Source organism: Patella vulgata, chromosome 1 (genome assembly GCF_932274485.2).
Source record: "Patella vulgata chromosome 1, xgPatVulg1.2, whole genome shotgun sequence".
NCBI lineage: Eukaryota > Metazoa > Mollusca > Gastropoda > Patellidae > Patella > Patella vulgata.
The window spans coordinates 13,518,220-13,537,794 of record NC_065879.2 but is presented as its reverse complement, the minus strand read 5'-3'; the positions used below and the strand labels follow the sequence as shown (position 1 = coordinate 13,537,794).

The 19,575-nt window shown below is 34.8% G+C and overlaps 2 protein-coding genes across 12 annotated transcripts in view; one reads left to right on the top strand and one right to left on the bottom strand.

The window, feature by feature from the left end:
- The window catches only part of LOC126812094 (ankyrin repeat and SOCS box protein 16), a 28,495-nt gene extending 10,656 nt beyond the window's left edge, over window positions 1–17,839 (bottom strand). Inside the window, exons 1-7 of one of the 10 annotated variants that reach the window (XR_008786197.1) lie at window positions 17,447–17,805; window positions 16,424–16,470; window positions 15,030–15,076; window positions 14,692–14,830; window positions 13,462–14,224; window positions 9,763–10,069; window positions 6,445–9,292 (exon numbers count right to left, since the gene is read on the bottom strand). Coding sequence is in view for 7 of the 10 variants with exons in the window: in XM_056099098.1 (XP_055955073.1) it covers window positions 965–1,416; window positions 2,403–2,709; window positions 3,563–4,120 (1,317 nt within the window). In the remaining 3 variants the exon portion in view is untranslated. Of the gene's footprint in view, window positions 1–502; window positions 1,417–2,402; window positions 2,710–3,562; window positions 4,185–6,444; window positions 9,293–9,762; window positions 10,070–13,461; window positions 14,225–14,691; window positions 14,831–15,029; window positions 15,077–16,423; window positions 16,471–17,446 lie in introns of those variants that run through there. The other 9 variants (XM_056099104.1, XM_056099098.1, XM_056099105.1 and 6 more) reach the window with 9 other exon arrangements.
- The window catches only part of LOC126808671 (ras-related protein Rab6), a 30,104-nt gene continuing 28,186 nt past the window's right edge, over window positions 17,658–19,575 (top strand). Inside the window, exon 1 of one of the 2 annotated variants that reach the window (XM_050533596.2) lies at window positions 17,658–17,869. In XM_050533596.2, coding sequence (XP_050389553.1) covers window positions 17,800–17,869 — 70 coding nt within the window. In that variant the 5' untranslated portion in view covers window positions 17,658–17,799. The remainder of the gene's footprint in view (window positions 17,870–19,575) is intronic. The other variant, XM_050533595.2, reaches the window with a different exon arrangement.

The following is a 19,575-nucleotide window of genomic DNA, read 5'->3' as shown; positions in this document are numbered from 1 at the left end:
ATCATATTGATTTGTAATTTATACACATGTTTATGTTCAGGATTCTAATATGATTATCACAGACCTTATGGTCTAAAGTGCAAAGAAATGAAATGAAATGGTGTTTAACGTCCTACTGTTCTGCTCCCAACTGGGCTAATGAAGCCGGGCATACGCCATACAGTGTGCTATGAGGGAAATTTTGCCCGAGCAGCGGCACTATCATCTACTCTTATATCGAATTCCAACTGCCAAGGGATCTTTTACGTGCATTCCAATGTATACACGGGACCTCGGTTTTTCGTCTCATCCGAAGGACTAGACAATTGTCCTTGTGAGGCCCTCCGTCCTGCATCACTGACAAGGGGGAACCACGCCGGAAAATCTGGATGAACTTTCTCGGCCAATACAGGGATCGAACACCCGACCTCCAGGCTAGTGAGCCAGCGTCTGATCCCCTTCTTTGAAAGGCAGGGGACAATAACCATGAGTAACTCTCATATTAATAAATGAAAAAGGATAATATCGTAAATATTCTTTAATCTTTGTAAAATTTACAAGGTAACTTTGAATAGATCACATTTGGTGGAAGACACTTTAAATCGGGTAAGACACTCTAAGTTGGGGCTTTCACTTCAAAATTTTGCCAGGCCTTCAATCTTTTTGAGCAGGTCAATGTCATTGCTGTGTATTAGCTATTACAGATTAATGAAATTGTAAGGAATATGTGTGGACTCCAAAGTATAAGATAATACAATTATTTTCATTAAAAAAAAATTGCCCCTGAATTTCGTCAGAATCCAATTCTATCTCTGGTTTCAAGGTTAAATTCTTTGAAATTCTAATTTCATAGCCTTGTAAATTGTCTGACAGGTAAGTTCTTCACCTGGTCAATTTCACTGCCATTCAGTCAAGACCGGCATATGCAACTAAAACCAGAGCCCTGCTTTAAACATAGTAATAAGCATTCTGGTGTCAATAATATTCAAAAAATGTCTAAGATATGTTTTAACAGTAACATGTCTTTTAATCTCGTCGGTATCGGCAATTTCTTAACCTTTTCACAAGGCATCAGTCCCAAAAACTCTCTGACATTTTTGATGGAAATATCCAACAAGCTACGTGGATTTCTGGAACGTTGAATTAACCATTCATGCATTTCTGAATTGTCCAACAACGCTTTGGGAATGTTTCCCTTTCCAAATAAATATTTCAGATTACTGAGATTATAGCCTACGTCGTAATATAACCGGACCAAATCAAATTTTCCATCATCAACGGCAAATTCCATTGAGTCGAAAAAATATTCCATTTGTTCTCGCTTACGATAAATATTCCCTTTCATATCAAGTCTTGTATTATAGTATAATAACTGCTTGATGCAAGGGAGGTCACCCTTGGTGGTAGCTAACAAAATGGCTGTAGCTTTAGAAGCAACTGAAATATATAAGATTAAAGCCATATTAAAACTTATTTCATAACATTGAAACATCTACTGTTCCAAACAGACTAAAGAAGATGGACACACACCAGGCAGTGTACTATGAGGGAAATTTTGCACTAACAGCGGCCATACCGCGAAGGAGGATCTTTAACAGCCTGCAAATGTGATACATAATTCATCTGTGGTGTTTGTCCCATCAACTGACTAGTGGAACACTGGAAACCTGCATGGAAAATACTGAGGAACTTCCTGACCGAGACCCAACAGCGGGATATAGAATCAGGGACTCCTGTTTAGTCAGTGGAGGGTTGGGTGGTCTAGTAATGAAATCATAACTCTCTGTCACTGAGTCAAGTAGCGTGGTTTAAATTATTCGCTGTACGTGACAAGGAGTAGGGTTTGCTCCGGGTTCTTCCCATTTTTAAAGACCCCTACGTGCAAGCAAATCATTGAAATAAAAATTTGAACCATATGTTAGTCCTGAAATGACCTAGTTTGTGATGAGTGGATGTTAAACCCCATCTGTGAATGAACATCATATTCACGGTTTCCTACTGGAGTCCGCTGTAAACCAACTACATTTTTTGAAAGAGTTTATCAATTGCCTTCATACACTTATAGGGTGGCATCCTTACTGCGCTGTTGCGAGCGTACGGCGACCAGAATATGCACAAGGTCACCGGCAAACGTGATCACAATGCAGGAAAATGTCCCCAAAAATTACAAAAAGTCACGTTCTTACAGCTTTCCAAGTCAGATTGCAGAACCCTGGCGTCTGTTCTGAACATACTCAAAACAAACGCTGTGACTAAGCAATCACTGGCGACCATGGAGACCTCAGCACAATATCTGACGTTTCCACCCTGCTTTTGCCACACTTATGGCGATCTTGATGTGCTTTGAGACAATTCTCCATTGCTGTAGCAGCGCAGTTAGGACACCATCCCGGTCTGACTGGGGTATTACAAAAAATACTTACATGTAATATTAACATTTACTCCATGAGACAAGAAAAGTGCCACAAGAGATTCAGCCTGTCGGGAGACAGCCGTTATTAGCGGATTGCTAACTTCACACAATCCAATTTCAAGATTTGAACCGGCTTGGATCAACATAATTATTATTGTCATCAAATCTGGATTGATGTTACGTGAATAATTCGGTCGAACTTTGGAACAGATGGCACTCGTGATAGCAGATCGTCCAGCCCCATCCAGTAAGTTAGGATCAGCACCTGCTTCTAATAACATCTCTACAGCTTTTACATATAAAGTAACAGCAGCCATCTTAAACACAAAAAAATTAAAAATATTCTTTAATCCAGAAAATATATTTAATAAGGTATGCCTCAAAGAAATGTTAATGAAATGAAATGGGGTTTAACATCCTACTGTGCTGCTCCAAGCCAAAGAATTGTTACAGATCCATAGTGGCTTGGTATATATGATGCTTTCGCACTAACCAAAAGGTCCTGGGTTCAAACCTGGTGTTTGCTGAGAAAGATCCTCAGGATTTGCCAGTCTGGTTTCCCCATTGTCAGTGGTGCAGGACAGAGAGTCTGGCTAGGAAAAAGTATCTTGTCATTCGGATGGGATGAAAAATATGAGGTCTTATGTATACCATGTTGAAGATTCCCTGATCGACACCATGCCAGTTGACTCAATGACAGACCTTATGATACAGCATGCGCATGCTAAACATTCGGCCACCCCTCCCCCACCCCAGTCGGTGGAAGTGGATATTAAACACTAATAGAAGACGAAGGACACCATACCTGTTTTACACATTCTTATGGAATAAGAAACACTAGAAAAAGATGGTGATTCAGACTTTCTATCTTTTTCATGCAAAATTACATTTCATGGATGATAATGATGCTGTTAAATCATGCTGCAAATTTACAATTTCGTGGATGATGTTGATTTTTTAAATCATGCTGCAAAAATTACAATTCTGTGGATGGTAGTGATGTTGATGATGTTCTTAGTTAAACCATGCTGCAAAAATTACAATTCTGTGAATGGTGTTGATGTTGATAACATTCTTATTTAAATCATGCTTCAAAAATTACAGTTCTGTGGATGGTGTTGATGTTGATGATTTCTTGTTTAAATCATGCTGCAAAAAATCATTTTAAACCTGAAGAGCTGTTCTCTTGCTTCTCCGTTCTTTGAGATCGACATTGGCACCAGCTTCAATCAATATCTTGATTATACTGGTCAGAGAATCAGGGTCCGATTTAGAATAACAACAAATCATTAGGGGAGTATAACCCTCGATGTTTTGAATGTCTACAAACGCACCATGCGATACAAGCATTTTAACACAATTGACCAGTCCATTATCAGCAGCTATATGCAATGCAGTTTTGCCGAAACTGTCTTGATCATCCACAATAGTTGGATCTCTGTCCAACAAAGTTTCTGCAACATCTAATACTTGGGTCATTACACAGTACATTAAAGGGGTCTGACCCCAATTGTCACTTATGCCAATGTAGGCTCCAGCATCCAGTAGAAGATTAACCATTTCCACTCGTCCTTTACCACAGCAGACATGTAAAATAGATTTTGTGCTGATATTCATCCGATCTTCGTATGACTCCTCAACATCAGCTCCCATGTGGATTAACTCGCGAAATCTCTCCAAGTCATCATCATCAGCTGCGTGATAGAGTTGACCATGCGTTAACTCCATTTCTATAGTAACCAGATGAGTTATTTCTTAAAATCTTCACGCTTACATTTTTTCAATCATTTCACTGAAAAGAAAAAAGATTTGTTGATATCTTTAAAGAGAAATGATGTTAAAGGACAACATCATACAGTTCTTTAAATAACATCTAGAAGTCTGGTTAAATTGGAATTAGGTAAGATTTGATAAAGAACTGACAGTTCTCACTATGATAGTCAAAAATAGTCAGTGGAAACAGAAAATGCTGAAATTTCAGCATTATTGCTTCACTCTGAACCAAGATATTAACGATTCAATTTTAGGCTCGCCTCGATCACTAACGTTAGTTCAATGGCCTGGATCAGTTAATTAATAATTAAGATAACATTTCAGACCTAAAGAAGGACCTGCAATAGGCAGATTTAGCTCTTACATAATGTTAAATAATGTATGTTTAAGTTTTCATAACAAAACACAACACAAGGTATATATGGATATAACTAATAACGATAGATATTTCGTAACACATACAGGTCAGGTTACGAAACATTGTTATTAAATAACTGAGAAGTAGTTATACCCATATATACCTTGTTCAGATTAGGTCAATGTGGGATTAATTAACATGGGATATTTTATTTCAATATTTCGCTTCCTTACAGAGATTATTAACAGTGGGTGAAAATGGAGGACTCCCGAATAAATCCACAAGATTAGGCATGTAATGCTTTTCAATGGTACATACAAGGTTTCAATTAAAACCTCACCACTTCCCTAAATGACATTCTTTATGAAATGATTGAAAAGGGGATGAACATCTGTACCAACCAGGCTAATTTAGATGGACTACACCATGCAGTGTGCCATTAGGGAAATCTTGTCCTGATCATGTTGCAACGGCCGATTTTTTTCATTTACGAATAAACTGTCAATGATTCTTTTACAGGTACGCCAAGACGTATGTATTTTGTCCCTTCCAAATGACTGAATATTGTTCCTTGCCAGGCCTTCCATCCTGCACAACAGCCAAGAGGAAACCACATTGTAAAATCCTGGGAACGACCTCGAGATTTCCTGTTTAGCAAGCCAGCGCCTTACTCACTGAACCAATGTGGGTCCCCGCCCAAGTAACAGATCTAAACTACCATTAAGTTGTAACCGATTGAGTGGTTTAAAACGTCTTAATAAGCAGAGCATCTATAATTAAACAAAAATACAAGGGCTAGCAAATCAACTAAATATATCTTTTTAAACTCAATCAAGCAGTTAGGGAAGGAATTCGTCTTCCAAAATGGGTACATCTGCTCCTTTTAGAGGATAACATCTCACCTCCTATGAGCTTATTAGCTTCCTTGAAATGAAATTGGGTTTTTAATGTCCTACTTTCTGCACCAAACGAATACAACATTGTGTTGTGGGGGAAATTTTGATTGGACTGTGGTACTATTGCCTAATGATTGTCAAATTCCAAATGCTAAGGGTTATCTTATGTGCACATGCGATGACTTGACTTCCCCCCCCCACCCAAATTCTTTTTAAATTTGTCGTATCATCTGGAGTTGAGTTCAGTTCATTTACAGCAACAAGAAGGCATACACTTTATGCTTTTGTGCCCGTAGTACAAAAATGTAGTTGTGCGACAAGCGTCTGGTTTCGTGTTTGCGGGTCACATATTATGTAGCCTACATGGGATGACTAGACTCTATTACTTGCTAGGTCCTCACAACTAACAATGCTGAAAAATCCTTAGGAAATTACTCGGCCAACACTGGGACATGCAGGTGAGTGACCTAGCCCCTAAGTCACTGAGCCACTGTGGCTCCTGTACTTTAATGGACATCAATGAACCCAAACTCAAATATTAGACGGTTAGTGAGCCAGCATCTTTCCCACCATTGGTCCTGTAATTAAATAGCTGAAAGCAATGGTTGGAAGCATTATGACTTATGAGCATTAACCACTGATACACATACTATAGTAAAGTTATCTCCCCATGGGTCAGATCCCTTTTCTGAAGCACTGGTTACAAGCATCATGAACTCATTAACCATTCCTACATTTACTATGGTAAAGAGGTGTTTCTGATGAGTTATCTCCACTGTGGTATGGTTCCTATTTCGATTATTAACAAAACAAAACTTATTCAAATGCATGATGTTTAAAGTAGCAATGTGTCTTTGTAATTCTGGTTAAATGTTGTCACTCAATACCAAATTTCATATTAACAACATTCTATAATAATGCCCATTGTTTTTAAGATTTGCTAGGCTAAGTTGCAGATGGCAATAATGTATCATGTTTTAACAGCATGGAAATTCCACGAAGATATGAAAAACGAAGAACAGATATAAAAAGATTTGTTTATTTCCTTTGACTAATAAGATCTCATTAAATTATAACAAAGTTACATTAATTCAAGCTATTATAACAACATTTCAATAAATAATAACACAGACTCATTACATTATAACAAGACCTCATTAATTTATAACAAAGTTTCATTAAATCATTAGATCTCATTAAATAATAACAAGGTCTCATTAAACTATATCAAGATTTTATTAAATAATAACAAGATCTAATTAAATAATACCAAAATCTCATTCATAATAACAAGACCTCATTAAATTATAACAAGATTTCATTAAATAATAACAAGACCCCATCAAATTATTTAGAAAAACGTCTCATATGACCAGGCCTCATCAAATTATAACAAGAACAAGATCTCATTAAATTATAACCAGATCTTATTAAATCATTAGATATCATTGAAAAAGAACAAGATCATAATAAATTATAACAAAGAACGCATTAATTTATTATAACAGGTTCTTATTGAATTATAACAATTATAACAGGATCTCATTCAATTATAACAAGAACTCATTAATTTATAACAAGGCTTCATTAAATTGTAACAATGTTTCATTAAATCATTATAAGACCTCATTAAATTAGAACAAGATATTAAATTAGAACAAGAACTCGATACATTATATAAAAAGGTCCCAAAGAACAAGATCTTATCAAATTACAATATGTCTACATTATAACAAGGTCAGAATTTTATCCCGTCACTTTAAATCATTATGAGATCACATTAAATTCCACCAGGGCCACATTAAAGGAGCAGTCGCAGATTTCATAAAGTGGTTTCAACGTTGTCAATTAAACACCAAAATAATAATAATAATAATTAATTTATCATATAGCAATTTACATTAAAAAAATTTCAAACTGCTGTACATAACATTTACAAACATGTAAAAACAATAATTGATCACTAATCATAAGCGCATTATGTTGAATAACATTTTTGAAAAAGGTATGTTTTTAGAGAGCATTTCAAAGATATCAAATTCATAATAGACCTTAAGTAACCAGAAAAGGAATTCCATAGGGTTGGTGCAGTAACACTGAATGCGCGATCACCATAAACTCTTGACGGTTTGGGTTGAAGTGGTTGATACAAAAGTTTCACATGTGAAGCAATAGACTAATTACATTGAAAGTTTCAAATTAAAATATTGAGCCACTTGGAAAAGATTGCTACATTTGCTTGACGTGGTTATCCAACTTATTTCTAGGGTTCAATTGCAAGTGTGACTAGGTAATTAAGTCACTTGCCTACCATTCAGTGTAACTTTGTAAGCTGATAGACATGATTATCCAGGATAGCATGGAATAAGGTGACTTATTGGCAACCACACATGAAAATTGTATTCCTGTGTAAATGACTTGTACAGGATTTTGATGAAGATTTTAATGTCTTTTACACAAAACTAACCAATCGTATTCACTAAAATAAATTAAAAATCACAATCCCTGGAACAAACTTCTAATAAAATAAAATAAAAACCAGCTATTGCCAAGCAAGATATGCCTACAATTTGCAAGAGATGGATAGAGAACAAGCTAAAAGAAAAAAAAAGAAGCAATTTTTCGTACAATCAGGGGCCATAATCCAGGATGTTATAACTTGAAATGCGCTAATATCATAATGGACTGAGTTATTTGGGACAAAGAAATATTTCAAGTTTCATCAAAATCGGATAAAAATTGTGACTTCTAGAGAGTCCACAACCTTGCTATTACATACTTTTACACTATTTGCGTATAAGGGGCATGCAGTTTTTGTCAGATTTTCACGAAATTCAAATTCAATCATCTTTAGGGTGTAATGGTGATGTATTCAAACATTTTTTTTTTTTTCTAAATCAGATACAAATTGTGACCATTGGAGTCTAGACGGACCACAAGCTTAAAACGTGATTTTTCATACAATCAAGGGCCTTGATATACCATATACTATTTGCAAACAAGGTGCAGCCATTTTATCCGGCAGTTCTGGTCCAATTTTCATGATCATACGTACAATCAAGGGCCATATTTCAGGAAGTTATGATCAGGAACCAAGATCTTTGGGTTATAAACATGTGTTTCAAGTTTCATCAAAATCAGATTAAAATTGTGACCTCTAGTGTTCACAAGCCAAGACGTGATTTTTCGTACAATCAGGGGCCATAATCCATGCAGTTTTGACCCGATACATGCCAATATTGAAAGGTATCAAAAACTTTTGGAGATAAACCTATATTTCAAGTTTCGTCAAAATCGAAGAAGAATTGTGACCTGTAGAGTGTCCACAAACAAATTGTGGATGGACGGACAGGGGCGTCGACAATATACGTCCACATGAAATATGGGCGTATAAAAATCATCTAACTAGCTTAAGCAACACTCAAAATATGTCTAAAATATGTTTTAGTAGTAGCATGTCTTTTAACTTTGTTGGTATCGGCAATTTCTCGACCTTTTCACAGGGCATCAGTCCCAAGAACTCTCTGACATTTTTGATGGAAATATCCAAAAGGCTACGGGGAGATCCTGAACTAAGTTTTAACCACTCATGCATTTCTGGATTGTCCAACAACGCTTTGGGAATGTTTCCCTTTCCGAATAAATATTTCAAATTACTGAGATTATAGCCTACATCATAAAATAATTTGACAAGATCAAATTTTCCATCATCAACGGCAAATTCCATCGAGTCGAAAAAATATTCCACATGTTCTCGTTTACGATAAACATTCCCTTTCATATCAAGTTTTGTATTATAGTATAATAACTGCTTGATGCAAGGGAGGTCACCCTTGGCGGTAGCTAACAAAATGGCTGTCACTCTAGAAGCAACTGAAATATATAAGATTAAGACCAAAAACATTATTACATTAATATATCTTACAATGAATTTTTAAAAGAATATAAAATCTATGGATAGGTTTAACATATCCAATTTAGATGCAATTTAAAAGTAAAAAAACTCAAGCCAAATTACAATATTTGTAATTAAGTACATTCCTGCCAATACCTTCTGAATATAGCTGAAATCCATCATCAATTTTAGCAATGTCTAAATTACTCCCCTTTAAGGTTCCCTTGTACTGTCTCTGTGTAGCAGTAAATTCATTTAACAACACTGGGCATGGATACTCAATCTACATACCTCCCAAAAGTCGTAGAAATCTGTTTAAAACTGCTCCGTCAATGTTAAAACATTTGGATATGCATCATCCAATCAACTTAATTTAATCAAAGCAGGATGAGGACTACCCAAGCAAGATAATGGAAATAATTTCTGATACTGTAAAACAAATACTTACATGTAATATTGACATTTACTCCATGAGACAAGAAAAGAGCCACAAGAGATTCAGCCTGTCGGGACACAGCCGTTATTAGCGGATTGCTAAATTCACATACACCAAGATCAAGATTTGAACCGGCTTGTATCAACATAATTATTAACGTTATTAAGTCAGGTGGGACGCAGCCAGAAAAATTTGGTCGAACTTTGGTACTGATGGCGCTGGTCATGGGAGATCGTCCAATCCCATCTACTATATTCGGATCTGCACCGGCTGCCAACAACATCTCAACCACTTGTAGATTTAAAGTTACAGCAGCCATCTAAAGGATAGAAATAAAAGACACTGGTCGTCATTTCCATTTTTCAGAGAATTTATAATTTTTCAGGACTTGGTTAAAGATGTATTATATAAGATTTACATAAAGAGCTGACAGTTCTCGCTATAATAGTTAAAAAATAGATAATAAAAAGGGAATATGGTGAAAATATCAGTCAAATTACTTCATTCTGAGCAGAGTTATCGTCGTTTGATTGTCATTGTTAATATTGTTACGATAATAAACAAAGTCTTGATTATCCATTTTTTAATTAAATCATTAAAGATACATTATTTAAAATTTAGACAAAGAGCTAGCCATTCTTGCTATAATAGTTCGCAAATAGATAATGTAAAATGAATAATTTGAAAATTCCATTCAAATTACTCTATTGCGAGCAAAGATATTAGCCTTTGAAGGTTTGACAAGACGTGTGCAATAATTTCAACCACTTTACTCGTAGTTCGAAGCTAAGTCTTGCTCCTCCATTTTTAGCTTAAATCAAAATATGGCTAAACTGTTCTAATCTATTTAATATCGGAGAAATCTGATGCCATCAAAAGTTGATTATGGCCTGGATATGTTAATTAATGTCTAATTAATAATTTAGAAAACATTTCAGGCCTAAAGAAAGACCTGCAATAGGAAGATTTAGCTCTTGCATAATGTATGTTTAACTAGCAATTGTGTTTAACTCTGTTGAAAACGAAAACCATCCGATGTTCTAGAGAGTGTATTATAGGCCTGGCATGTGAATAAATATCCAATTAATGATTTATACAACATTTGAAGCCAAATGAATGATTTGCATTGGGCAGATTTAGAACTCTTACATAGTGCATCTTTAATATGTGCGAAAATGTACTCAAGCTGATTATTTAAAGATGCATTATGTAAGATTTAGATACAGAGCTGGCTGTTCTTGCTATAATAGTTCAAAAATAGATACTACTGTACACACCACGTATGGGTGGTGCTGGCTTGTTTACAGAGGATGTCAAAAATTGGAAAGTTCATCATTTTCTGGACTTAATTCAACATGCAAAAAATTAAATAAGCCTCAAATGAAGATCAGAGGCATAAAAATTTAAGAATATTTAATATACCATTATGTGATCCTGCAAGAAACAAAGTTATTCTCCATTACAGTTCTAAACAAAAAAATTGTTCAGGCCTAGTTAGTGATTATTTTGCAGTTCCATGAAGCTTGTTAGTACTGTTAGCTGAAACAAACTATATCCTCTTTCAGGAGAACTGCCAAATATCACAAACAATGATGTTGGAAAAAGGTTACATGTAATGAATAATTATTGGAAACGGGGAAACATACAGAAGAAATTGTGAAATTAAAAAAAAACAAACTAATTAAAATAAATCATAAATTTTGCATATAATCATAAATGAATAAATAATAAAGGTGAAAATGAAGGAGTACAAAATGGTGCTTAAAGTCTTGTCAACACAATAATTCTGTCTTCTGGTCGATTTCATTACTATTATTCAATATCTTTGATCCAGAAACACAAAATTTTTCACATAATTTCTTATTGATGTATTTGACAACAAAAGATTTATACAGTGTTATAATTTAGGTGTTTTTTTATAAACAATATTTTATTCTCAGAAAAAGATTGAGGAACAGACTATGCCTATATTTCCGGTACATGTATTAGTAAAAATAAGGCGAACAATTTTGAGTAAATTCTTAACTAAATCTGAGAATTTTTTGTGAAACCTGGGCCTGGCACACTTTCCTTTCAGACCAGCAGGGATCACCCCTGACAAGAGAGAACGTGGCTTGAAAAATACTGAAGGTTTTGTCGATACGCGACAGGATTTGACGCTGGGGAATTCTAGTCGAGAGTCAACAATGAAAGTCAATTGTACAACATAACACAGAAATGAAATGAAATGGGGTTTAACGTCCTACTGTTCTGCTCCTAACCTGGGCTAATGAAGACGGGCATACGCCATACAGTGTGCTATGAGGGAAATTTTGCCCGGACTGCGGCACTATGGCCTACTCTTATATTGAATTCCAACTGTCAAGGGATCTTTTACGTGCACGCCAATGAGTACACGGGACCTCGGTTTTTCGTCCCATCCGAACGACTAGACAGCTTTCCTTGTCAGGCCCTCCGTCCTGCATCACTGACAAGGGAGAACCACGCCGGAAAATCTGGATGAACTTTCTAGGCCAATGCAGGGATCGAACACCCGACCTCCAGGCTAGCGAGCTAGCGTCTTACCCACTTAGCCACGTGATCCCCAAACATAACACAGAAATAACAGAAAATATGAATGAGATTTAGAAAAACACTGGAACTAATGGGTATTTCATTCAAAAGAATATGATGAGGAACCTTATCATACATATATTTGTTTTTCAAAGTCGACAATAGAGATGGATGCTTACTTTTGCGTTCTCAGCATAGATACATGTATGGGCTTTTTGAAATCACAGTGACTGTGTACGTTAAAGGGTGTATGGCTCTAAATATTCAGAATCTTAAATGAGTCTAAAAGCACATATTAATGTAATATGAATGTATATAAAGTGATTTATATTCAACTATTAAAAATTTTTTTGTAATTTCTAATCAATTAGGTTCGGTGAAATACACTTAAAATGTTTGTACATCAGCCATTACTAATTACTTCCGCATTGTCTTATAGGATAGAGTATACGACCCGCGTACTGATTTTAAATTTTGGATATTGGGATCCCATATTTTCACGGCAAGATAAAAACATCAATATTGATTGAAATAGACCAATATGGAATTCTAATTTGTATTTTAAATTTCTAATATCATGGAAAATAAGGAGTTAGAGATTTAACAAGGTAAAGATATAAAGTTATTAGAATATGTTGACTGAGAGTTTCAGGTCGTTAAAAATATTCATAGAAAAGCCTTAGTGTCACCTTTATATTTTATTCCAATTATGATATACATGCATATCGTGGATGAGGGGTCAAAAGGTCATATCCCGGCTTTGCCAAATAATACAGGAGAGTATAGAAATGTGTAACAGTTTAAGAATTATTATATCGTACAAATACATCCAATCAAATTGTCGTATTCATACAATATCGACCACTTTCGGTTTGGTTGTAATGCATTAATAAATTTTTATTTTGTTAACTACATCATTTTTGCTTATAAAGTCTCTGTTTTTGGATTCAACTATCACAATATTGAAGTTTGCACGGAATTTATATCCATACCTCAAATAACATTAATATTTATTGGCTTAGAAATATGACAACTAAGTGAAAAGATGTGCAAGAAAATGCTGATTCTGAAAAAAACAAAGAAGTAAGTTTTGTATTTAATATGCTAGATATGACCTTTAACTTCCCACCACGATATCATGAATCAATGTAGGCCTACCTTAAGCATTTCTACATGATCCTATAAGGAAGTTAACTGGTATGACAGAAGACAACGTAGGTTGGGAATGTTGTTGATGAGGATGTTGTTGATGAGGATATTATAAAGGCTTCATGCTCTGAGAATATGGTTCAACCTGAAGAGCCGTTCTGCTGCTTATTTCCATTATATTAACATCAGCTCCGACGTCAAGTAACATTTTAATAATACAGAGCACAGACTCAGGGTCTGCTTTACAATAACAACAAACCATTAAGGGGGTGTAACCCTCGCTACTTTGAATGTCTACAAATGCTCCATGAGATAACAGCATTTTTACACAATCGACCAGTCCATTGTCAGCAGCAATATGCAATGCAGATTTACCAAACCGGTCTTGATCATTCACTATGGTTGGATCTCTCTCCAATAAAATTTCTCCAATTTCTATAAACTGGGTCATTACGCAATACATTAAAGGGGTCTGACCAAATTTGTCGCAAACAGAAATATAGGCTCCAGCATCCAGCAGGAGATTAATCATTTCTAGCCGCCCTTTACCACAGCAGACATGTAAAATAGATTTTGTGATAATATTCTTGTGATCCTCGTACGTTTCTTCGATATCTGCACCCATCTGGATTAATTCACGAAATCTCTCCAAGTTATTATCCTCGGCTGCATGGTAGAGTTGACCATGTGTTAACTCCATTTCTATGGCAACCAAGAATACTATGTTCTATTTCATCTATATGCCAACTAGTATGGCAGCTTCAAAATTTCACTGAAATGAGAGAAAAACATAGCATTGCCAACAAAAATAAGTCCACCAGCAACTTGTGAAGGAAGGCAGCAAAGACGTCACAGGATGTTGCTCAGTCAAAGAAATGATCACACGATCCCACCATGACTAGCAAACAATCCCAGCAAGTTGGAAACATTTAAATCTCAAAAAACTTCTGAAAAAACTAGAGCATTTACAAGGTTTTGATGAAAGGGGCAATAACTCTGTTTTAAAATAAGAATAATCAATAAAGGCTAAACCCTGACCATTAGGGCCCTTTACAAGAACTGTGAACGGACAATGACAATATTATACTCCAACATAAAAAGAGATTAACCACTATTACCATCAAATCTTAAAACTACCAATAATTTCACTGAAATATTTCTAACAAAAACTTTTAAAAAAATTTCATTTAAGATTTTCTTTTTAAAAATTAATTAACAAATATAATGGAAAAGACATACCTGTATTTTTCCAACAGGCCCATTCACTCATTGGTTTAGTTTAAAGTACATGTATGGTTGGCGTTATCGGTTAAAACAATATTCACTCTTTGGTACAAGCATCGATCCACAAATCAAAAATAGAAATTTTCACGAACACCTAAACAAGATGTGGATCATTGTGATTACTAAAAATGTGGGATGTGTACCTTATGTCCGACTTGCGTGACATCTCTCCCATTCCCCCCCCCCCCCCATTTTCATAAGGTCGGTTGGTGCAGAAAGTAAGGCATTAAACCCCATTTCATTTTATTAAAATATTCAGAAAATGTTTTTTAAGTAATGATTGATCAACTCACGTTAAAGTTTATTATTGGTTTTCCTCAGCAAACTCATCACAGATTTCCTATAAATCAATGATAGCATGGTACAGATCATATTTTATTCTATTTTAATTCAACAATTCGTAGTTTGATTCCAAGCATGGTTTCCCCCTTTGTCCCTGTGTAGGAAGATCAAAGGCCTGGCAAGGAATAGCATCTAGTGTTTGGGTGTGAAAAGAACCCTTGGCAGTTGGAATTTTAGGAAGACTAGGGGCAAGAATCCAGGAAGTTATTTTCCGATATTGGTGAATATCGACAGGAACCAAGATCTTTGGGATATGGACATATATTTTAAGTTTCATCAAAATCGGATAAAAATTTTGACCTCTACAGTATTACATACTTTTACACTATTTGCGCACAAGGAGCAGGCATTTTGTCAGGCAGTTAAGATCCTTTTTTCACAAAATATGAACACAACCATGGTTCTGGAGTAGCTGTGGTATATTCAAACATATATTTTTAAATAGGATAAAAATTGTGACATCTAGAGGGACCACAATCTAAAAACATGATTTTAGTACAATCAGGGGCCATAATCCAGGAAGTTACAGTCCGATATATATGCTTGAATACCAATAGAAACTGAGATCTTTGGGTTATAACCACACATTTCAAGTTTCATCAAAATAGTATAAAAATAGTGACCTCTAGGGCTTTAGAGTGTCCACAAGCTTAAAATGTGATTTTTCTCACAATCACAGGCAGTTATGGTCCAATACATCCCAAAAGCCAACATTGAAATGAAACTAGATCTTTTGGAGATAAACTTATATTTCAAGTTTTGTCAAAATCAGATAAAATTTGTGAACTGTAGAGTGTCCACAAAATGTGGATGTCTGGATGGATCAAGGCAATGACAATATACTGCTGTCCAAACCTAAAACTTTATTTCAAACTTTCAATTGTGACCTTTAGAGGGACCACATGCTAAAAATGCAATTTTTAGTAAAATCATATGCCATAACCCAGGATGTTACAGTCCATAATCGAAAATATCCAAAGGTAGCGAGATTATTGGGTTATAAACATGTATTTCAAGTTTCATCAAAATCGGATAAAAATTGTGACCTCTAGAGTGTCCACAAACTAAAAATGTGATTTTTCGTACAATCAGGGGCCATAATCCATGAAGTTACGATCCAATATATAATATATGCCATTATCAAAAGGAACTGAGATATGTGGGATATAAACCTACGTTTTAATTTTTGTCAAAATAGGATAAAAATTATGGATTGTAGGGTGTCCACAAACAGGGGCAACGACAATATACATCCACATGAAAATGTGGGCGTATAAAAACTTTTCATGGATGTTTTTATTAAAATATTCAGAAATTTTTTTTAAGTAATGATTGATTAACTCACTTTAAAGTTTATTATTGGTTTTCCTCAGCAAACTCATCACAGATTTCCTATAAATCAATGATAGCATGGTACAGATCATATTTTATTCTATTTTAATTCAACAATTCGTAATTTGATTCCAAGCATGGTTTCCCCCTTTGTCCATGAGAAGGAAGATCGAAGGCCTGGCAAGGAACAGCATCTAGTTGATTGGATGTGACAAAAAAAACCCCTTGGCAGTTGGAATTTTAGAAACACTAGGGGCCAGAATCCAGGAAGTTACGGTTCGATATTGGCGAATATCGACAGGTCACAGGATAAAAAGATATATTTTAAGTTTCATCAAAATCGGATAAAAATTATGACCTCTACGAGGTCTACACAACCTTGGTTTTACATACTTTTTAAACACTATATTTTTTAAATCGGATAAAAATTGTGACCTGTAGAGGCACAACCTAAAAACATGATTTTTAGAACAATCAGGAGCCATAATCCTGGAATTTACGTTCCGATATATATGCTGGAATATAAGCAACTGAGATCTTTGGGTTATAATCTGCACATTTCAATGACAAGTTCCATTAAAATAGTATAAAAATTGTGACCTCTAGAGTGTCCACAAGCTAAAAATGTGATTTTTCTGCCAATCAGGACAGTTACCTAAAACTTTATTTCAAACTTATCCTAATGATTCCTAATTAATTGTATTTTCCTCCATCAAAACAATTAAGCCTTGTTCATACTTCAATGTATTGTTTAATTGTATTTCATTGGCCCTGGAACAACTTAATTAGAACTAGAATAGAAGCAAGATATTGAAACATCAGAGATATTTTGTTCTGGAAAAAAAAAACTTAACTTGAAGTTGACAAAAGTGAAATATATAACTTTTATGACAACAGACTATATTAATAGTTTGCTGCTAACTGAAAAGACAAACAAACAGTTATCAAACACAAATCAAAATAAATAAAAAAAAGTACAGAATAAGTTCGTTGCCCTTTCTCGTTGCCAAAAACAAAGAAAAAAAAAGAAGTGTACCAATTGAAAAGTTGGGAATTGGTTTCTTTGCAGGTTGTCATTACAATGTGACCAAATTTCTAAATATAAAACTGAGGTAAACCTCCACTATCAAAATTGACTACAAATTTTAGCAGACAGTCCTCTGTAGTGTCATTGACATATCAAGTCAGCCATCAAAGTCACTCATCCAATCAAATTCCACGCACTTGTTCCACTTCCGGTAATTCACGCATGAGCAGACGATATTGAGGCTCTGAACGTGGCGACTATAGCCAGAAAAAGTCTGTTTGGTGTGACTGCCTAGGCTCATACTTTGGATCTGTCAAAACAGAGAAACACAATAACATAGTTTATATATTCCATTAATCAAAATGAGTTCCTCCGGCGAGTTTGGAAATCCTCTACGAAAGTTTAAACTTGTATTTTTAGGCGAACAGAGTGGTGAGTATGCTCGTCTCCATCACTTTTTACAGCAATACTGCTTTGCTTGATGAGACAGTGACTTGAGTCATAATATTTTGATTTTATGCAGACAAACAAATGTTTTGTTTTTATTCGTAGAGCAGTTGAAAACCAGTTTTATCTTGTATGTGTAGCATCAGCATGTATTTATTATACATTGTTTGGTCTAATTTACTATCAAAAACGTTGCTACTGGATCTGGATGCAGGATGTATTTTGAATTATAGTAGTTTTAGTAGTACTGGCACTGGGCTGTGGCTTATACTTATATTTTTTTTTAGTTGGTTGGATTCTGCAAAAACAGGCAAAACAGAGTCCTTCAGACATTATTACATGTATACAACATAATTGAGATGAGTTACCATAGTAATGAAATCACAATGTGCAAGTACACGTATTAATGCAGGTAGATTTTAAAAAGTACCTCTCCACTGGTAAGTTTCAGATCGCTGCCTTGTGATCTGTGACATGAGAAAAAGTAATGCTTTTCTACTATTCAGAGTGGGTTTGACTCGCCCAAGCTCAGCTGTATTCATGGAACGCCTAAATACAATAACATTTATGGTTTGCCGAAACGCAAGTACCACTTTGAGTGCGCATGCGCTAAGCGTATATATAAAGCGCATGGTGACTAAGAGTGGTCGCAGACGACGGACTAAAACTTACATTGTATTAGATGTATTGCAGACTAGATTAAAATACCAGAGACTGATAGAGTAATTGTAAGTTAATTTGTCACCTGAATACATCACAGAATCACTTTAGCTTGCCTTAAAACACATCCCTTTCAGAAATTCTGAGAGAAAAATACATTGACAGAGCAACTCTACGATTTTATACACCATATGAATTTATGAGTCAAAGGACAAAACAATCAATTTTGTAGATTACAGCAAGATTGTAAAATCCATGGTGGTATGATCTATCCAAATCCACCTAAATCTGCCTAAATCCCTCAATATTACCGTTCTTAATCTTTCTGATTTTAATCAAATTTATGTATTACTTGTTTGATACCAAGTATTTCACATTTGAGTTCATAAATATTAATAGATAAATGATTAATGTTTATGAGAATTAATAGAAATTATTCTTATTGTAATTTAATCAGTGACTTTGAAACTGTGAGACAGATTGCGGAGACATGTCTCTACAAATACATGTATCACAAGTTTCTAAATATTTCACATAATTACTATAATCAAAACAATGGAAAACTTAAAACAAATCAATTCATATCCCATTGCTAGTTACGGTACGACAGTTAACACCTTTATGATCTATACAGGATGCAAAGATTAATATTCGATATGTATATTTCTACTATTATATTAATCACAAGTTTCTGCATGTCTCACATAATTACTGTCATCAAAACAAAGGAAGAAGTTACAACCAATCAATTCATTAACACCTGGTTGTTCAGGTAATAGACTCTTGTGATTATAGATAATTTGGACAGTTGAGAAATTATCTACTTTTCCTTTATATATATATATATGTAATATTACTAAATTAGTAACCATTTCCTTAAGTTACATATACATAGTACATGCATACAATAAATGAGATGCTTGCTAATGAAGAAATTTCTAAAAATTTAGGATAATGTACTGATAATCCATTTACTATCCTACATTTACATTGCGGAGACATGTCTCTACAAATACATGTATCACAAGTTT